The sequence below is a fragment of the Sinocyclocheilus grahami genome, unplaced genomic scaffold (genome assembly GCF_001515645.1).
Source record: "Sinocyclocheilus grahami isolate Dianchi unplaced genomic scaffold, SAMN03320097.WGS_v1.1 scaffold125.1, whole genome shotgun sequence".
NCBI lineage: Eukaryota > Metazoa > Chordata > Actinopteri > Cypriniformes > Cyprinidae > Sinocyclocheilus > Sinocyclocheilus grahami.
Window position 1 is genome coordinate 1,701,928 of NW_015505304.1, and position 6,299 is coordinate 1,708,226.

The following is a 6,299-nucleotide window of genomic DNA, read 5'->3' on the forward strand; positions in this document are numbered from 1 at the left end:
TTGTATGCTGCACAGTATTCAGATAGTAAACCAGAAACTTTAAGAAAAATAAAGTAAACAAAATGAGCTTTCAGATATCAATGCTTCTCCTTAAAACAAATCCTTAAACGATTAGTAACTGTAGAAGGATTAACTTTAAAAACCAATTAAGAACTGGTCCTGGAATGCTTGGCCTCTGCATTCAAAACGTTCAACCAACAGCATGCATTTTTGTAGTTATAACAGAAATGGACAAGGTCAAACCCACTAAAGACCACTTATTCATCCAAGAACCCTCTCAAGAATTGCATTCCTTCTAAACGCTCTGCGATTTCCTCTGGTTTGGGAGCAAACTGCTTCTGAAAACACAAGTGAACACTAGCAAACATTTACACAGCATTTCAGACCACACGGTTTAACAGCACATCTGTGACACTCCATCTTCCAGCTCCTGAAGCTTCAACTAAATTCCATGTGAAAACCAGTTCACAACATATCCTAAATCAAAAAGATTTTTTTTTTTTTTTTTTTTTTTTTGATAACCTAAATAAATACATCCAGCAAAATAGATGCCAAAAAACTTATACCGGTATTCCAACACTCCCAATGGCTCATAAGTGAACTGTATGGCACTTGAGGAATCATACACATAGAATTTAGATTTCCCTTTAAAAGAAATTAAGTCTGACAGTAGAAATAAGTATTTAGAAACAGGTCATTCACTTTCCTGCTGGTCTGTACATCTGCCATCATGAAACTTCAACAAGAAGTCCAGGGCTGGAAGAGGGAGTGCATTTTCCACAATAACCCCCACATATCCCAGAAACTCTACTGCCATCCTGTGGATACATGAAGAAGTACATGTAAAGTTTGCTTAATCGTTTTATAATATAGCTAAAACACGCACAAAAAAAAATCATTTAGAGAAATTCAAAGCCCAAGGGCAGGAAAACACACCTCAACTGACTTCAACTAGAGATAAAAGATAAAAAATTCTCTCTCTGCACGTCCTCCAGAGCTCTTGACTTAGAACAGTGGATCATTTTGAATGGATTCTGTTTAATCTCTGCCAAAAACTGTCCCTCTGCTGACTTCAAGAAGGACTGGATCTACACAGCAGCTGCTCAGTTGTGTTCCATCAAAAGGACACTTGTACCAAATAAGATGGATGATGTACTACATGTGCTTCAAAACAAATTCTAAGCCAAGAATGGACAATATACTTAATTTACTATTCATTCAGAGTTGGAGGTTCCAGAAACAACACATGGTCTGGTGAACTTGCACACATTTACTCAGGCCTTCTAGTCTTCTTTAATCATTAGGCCTTCTAGTGTGTATTAGTTAGAGTATCTTTTGTTTTATAAAGTTCTTAAAAATGCTGTTTTCATACTACCAAAAAAATAAAGACAATTTTATCTTAAAAGGCAAATGTGCAATTACAACATCATAATGGGCTAAATAGAAATTGTATAAATTTGGTATAAAAATGTATTACAAAGAACAGTATAAATGCATGATTTTATGATTTCAATGTGCGAGTTAGTGTTCTTTAAGTCAGTGCATGGTGGTGGACTTACCTGAGACCTGTGAATGTCAGCTGTGGCGTAGTTCCCTTGGGAAATCCACCTAGTGCTTTCGGTCACCTTAAATCCTGTTCCTGAGAGGTTGATCCTGAACCGGCCCTGAAAAAAAGAGCACATTGTTTGAGCAGTCAGAACATTTTACCTACTAGCAACAGGTGGCAATAGTAGGAATTTTAACCTCATACAATCTGTACATTAAAATCTGGATGAGTAAACTAATCAAAGACAAACATGTCCTTCATATATTTATTTATATAGAAAGAGTAAAAATAAGATAATAAAATAAGCTTTTCACACTGCACCTGTCCCTGATTATCGTCATTATTAATCCTGGTTTTAACCCTGGATAGAGGAATTTTTCACAAATATACTTTAGCTGGGGTAGCACTGTATGTTACCTGGGGTTAGAAACATTTATGCACTGTTAAACGACGCAGTGTTAGAATGTTATGGCTAGATGCTAAGCAACAGACAGCCAATTGCATGTCTCATATTCATCTGCTTTGAACAGTCAGGGAAACACTGCGTGTTGTTTAAATAGTAATTTCAACGTTTAAGGGGAAAACGTCAAAAAGAGATGTAAATTGCAATGAAGAAGAGAGACCTTTGTAGCCCGAAATCTCCACTAAGGAAAAACTTCATAAAGTCGGCAATATATACTGGAAATATGAGGATGTCTTTATGTAAACAGGTTTGAGAAACGAGTGTGAAAAGCCCTGTGGTGTGCTGCCTACCTGTGGGCAGCGAGCAGCACTATAGCAATCTCCTGCCGTGGCAAAAGGAACCCTATGCCCTTCATGGAAAAAGGCAAATTTCCAGTCTGTGGCTATGCAAAAAGAAATAAATGAATGAATAAATAAATAAATGACATTTATAAATTTAAGGTAGGCGTATTAAAAGGGCAATGAATAAATGAACAAGAGACAAGACATTTTTCAATAATAATTTCTGGCAACGTGTGTTAGCTAGGCTTACTTATAATGGTCATTGTGCTGAGGTCCATTCTAACTCTTGTGAAGGTAGAAAGACCAGCAGCTGTGTAGTCTCTTCTACACTGGCAATCTTCTCTCCTGCTGAGGTTGAATGGGCACTGTGTGGGGTCCATCAGCCTGGACAATAACACAAAGAACATAAAGAAATGTTGTTTCTTTGACGGAAAAATGAATAATATAAATACATAATACAAGTGTATTTTGTAAAAGCACACAAAATAATGCAATAATGCATATTTATACACTCGCAATGGAAGTCAAAGGGGTAAATGTAACCTGTATCCGAAGACCTCAGAGAAGTTCTCTTCTTCTCCGGTGATCAGCGTGATATACTCCTTAGGACTGTCAGTGTTCATCTCCGAACAGTAGATCTGAGCAACAGAGGAGGTAAATGTTTTTTTGTTTTACAATGTCTAAACTAAGAAATTCTTTTAAATCAGGAATTCATTATTTGTTCCAAATTTCTCTCGGAAATGTTTCATATTAACAGAAATTCAAATGAGACCTAAAAATTAATCGTACTTTAAAAAGTTTTCCATCAATTTTCAACGTCTGTTCACCATCAGAGACGACATCTTTCTGGAGCCGTACATCTCTGCAGTTAGTGGGGAAGTGGCCTGAGAATGAGAGAGGAAAAGAGTTTGTACGGTACAGTACGGATCACGTCTGATCAGTGGCATGTAGCACGAAGCGAGATGAACAAACTCAGCGTTGCAGAGTAAGTTTTGAGTTGATAAAACCCGATAAAGCCAGCTTGGTTTAGATCAGGTTCACTGGGCTCACAAAGCTCGATACAAACTTTCACTGTCAACTCAGAGTTTGTGATTAAAGGAGTAGTTCACTTCAAGAACAAAAATTTACAGATAATGTACTCACCCCCTAGTCATACAAGATGATTGTGTCTTTCTTTCTTCAGTCTTAAAGAAATTATGTTTTCTGAGCAAAACATTTCAGGATTTCTCTCCATATAATGGGCTTCTATGGTGCCCCCGAGTTTGAACTTCCAAATGCAGTTTAAACGCAGCATCAAAGGGCTCTAAACGATCCCAGCCGAGGAAAAAGGGTCTTATCTAGCGAAACGATCTGTTATTTTCTAAAAAAAAAATTACAATTTATATACTTTTTAACCTGAAACGCTCGTCTTGTCTAGCTCTGCGTGAACTCTGTTTTTTCCGGTTCATGACAGTTAGGGTATGTCGAAAAACTCCAATCTAATTTTCTCCTCCAACTTCAAAATCATCCTACATCGTTGTTTTACTGTTTTTTGTAAAGGGCGGTTGACCTTCTTTGCATGTTCACTTTGTAAACACTGGATCGGTACTTCTGCAGCGATGTAGGACGATTTTGAAGTTGTTCATTTCAGTCAGGACCACTATGTTTGAAGATTATTATAGAGGTCCTGAACTTTATATTTGGCAGCAGACAATGCTCTGAAGGGTTCAGATTCTGAGCTATCCACAGGCAAACCTCGCTGAGGTTTGAACCCTCCGAAGACTAAGCAATTGCCAGATATTTTATATGCAACAGTTGTATATTTCAGTAGAGTAATACAGTACTGTGAATAAATGAGCTGGATATACGATATACCTCCGTGGGCAAGCAGTTAGTGATCATGTATCTGCATAAGGAGGAGTTGGGGATGGAGGAGGGTAATCGCATGTCTATGCGACAGACTATGGGAAGTGTGAGTACAGATTAACTTATGTATCTTATTGATTGTAGTGGGAGGAGTTACGGTCAGCTGAGCGCCAGCTGAGGTTGCAGGCATGCCGTGGTCTGCCTGAATTACGCTTGAGCTCCATTCGTCACTCAAACTAAATTTAAGTATACTTATCAGAGATGTATTCTCAGCACTGAAAATTTAAATACTAGAAGCAGCTAAATTTGTTCTACTTTTTAGAATTGTTTATAGACACTTTCCCTGTTGTAGTTTTTTTTAACTAGTTTGGCTATTTATATTTTATCTTGCTCAGACTTGTAAAACATTTGAATATTTATTAAAATAAAAAACTGATGTTATTTAATTTAAATAAAGTTTAGTACTGTAATTAAAATCAGAACAGAGTTAATTATAACAGTAACTATAGTAACATATAATAATAGTAATAGTAACACTGGTGAACTCAGTAGAACTATACTGTCCATAATATAACTTTACAGCAACTTGGCAAACCTTTCATTTCTACCACTATATGGGCATAAATAAATTATAAGGACATTCATTGTAATTCATTGTCCTGCTGCTACTACTAATAATTTGTTACTCACAAGAAGGACTGATGCAGGATTTCCGTTCCTCGGGTTTGGAGGAGGAGGGACATTTTTCAGAAACCTCACCCTCTGCTGATATACACTGGACTTGTCTCTCTGTCCAACCACTTCCACATGTTGCAGAGCACTAATATACAAAAAAGGAGGTTTTTAAACAGACATTATGGGTTTAGTAATGACATTTAGTATAATTTTATATCTTGTATAATTATTCAATTAGGTATATATTATTATCAGTCCAGATCTGTCTTAAATTCAGCAAAACTACATATTATCAATTTTTCTTTTCTATTTTTTTTTAAAAAAGTTGTTATTTTTCTTGTACAAAATGTAATTTTTCGATTAAAGAGTTAGAGCCATTTCTGCATATTAGAATGATTTGTGAAGGATCATGTGACACTGAAGACTGTGGTAATGGCTGATGAAAATTCAACTTTGTCATCACAAGAATAAATTACACTTTAAAATATATTAAAACACAAATAAACCTTACGGACCCCAAATATTTTTAATGGTAGTCCGTATATACACGCACACATTGTGATATATAAAGTGTGAGTTTTACCTCTCCCCAGCTTCCCGTCTTCCACTTGGGGCACCTCCCACCTCTGCAACGCCTTTGCTTTTGGGGGAGGGGCAGGTGTAGGCAGTTCTCTTCTGGGATTGGCTGGCCCAAGTGACTGACACAAGTCACATTGCGGTACTTGTATCCTCTCCCACAGGACGCAGAGCACTGCAAGAAAGGGAAAAATGCTTCAGTGAAATCCAACTGCTTGATAAACACGAGCCTAATTAGTGTGTCATTTGAGGTGATTATGTTTGATTATGAAGCTGATTATGTCTAATTATGTGAATTTATGGGTAAGTCAAAGTAAACAAAAGAATAGATAAGTCCTGTGGTAATCATTGTAATTACGTTCAAATTTATTACCATTTTGACAGCACATCATGTTATGTGGAGAATTAGTATATGGACATTTACATTATAAGATACCAATAACATAATACATGATATACAATTGGAGCAGCATAAACAAATAATTTGTTTTTACCTCAAATACTATTTACAGTATAAAAAGAGGAAAGAAAGTGTCTCTGAATCATAATGAATGGCAGTCACTACATCCACTTGCCGAGCGGAAGAAACAGTGACATATTTTCTGGCACCGGCGGATAAAGGGAAAAGAGAGAGAGGCTTCCCTGGACCCCAGGATGGGAGAGGAACGGATAATCAAAGGGCCCCGTAGAGGGAGGATGGATATGATGCGACAAGCCTGAAGTTGAACGAGTCCATTCCCAGCATGCATTCACGAAATACAGGAACTAAGAGAACAGAAACTCCCCAATTGGATAATATGTTCCTGGGGATACTTTTTCAAGCAAGTTTAGCAAGTCAGTGTGTCACAGTTGTATTTAAGGTGATGGAATTCATTTTGAACAAAATAGGTCTTGGGCGGTTTAACATTCATAT

At 36.9% G+C, this 6,299-nt stretch overlaps 1 protein-coding gene across 1 annotated transcript in view; it reads right to left on the reverse strand.

Annotated features, from left to right (window-relative positions):
• Nucleotides 1-728: 728 nt before the first annotated feature.
• LOC107590180 (A disintegrin and metalloproteinase with thrombospondin motifs 9) overlaps nt 729-6,299 on the reverse strand; it is a 39,471-nt gene continuing 33,900 nt past the window's right edge. Inside the window, exons 29-36 of the mRNA XM_016278805.1 lie at nt 5,394-5,561; nt 4,826-4,955; nt 3,080-3,174; nt 2,834-2,928; nt 2,541-2,674; nt 2,300-2,391; nt 1,560-1,664; nt 729-818 (exon numbers count right to left, since the gene is read on the reverse strand). Of these exons, the coding sequence (XP_016134291.1) occupies nt 729-818; nt 1,560-1,664; nt 2,300-2,391; nt 2,541-2,674; nt 2,834-2,928; nt 3,080-3,174; nt 4,826-4,955; nt 5,394-5,561 (909 nt within the window). The remainder of the gene's footprint in view (nt 819-1,559; nt 1,665-2,299; nt 2,392-2,540; nt 2,675-2,833; nt 2,929-3,079; nt 3,175-4,825; nt 4,956-5,393; nt 5,562-6,299) is intronic.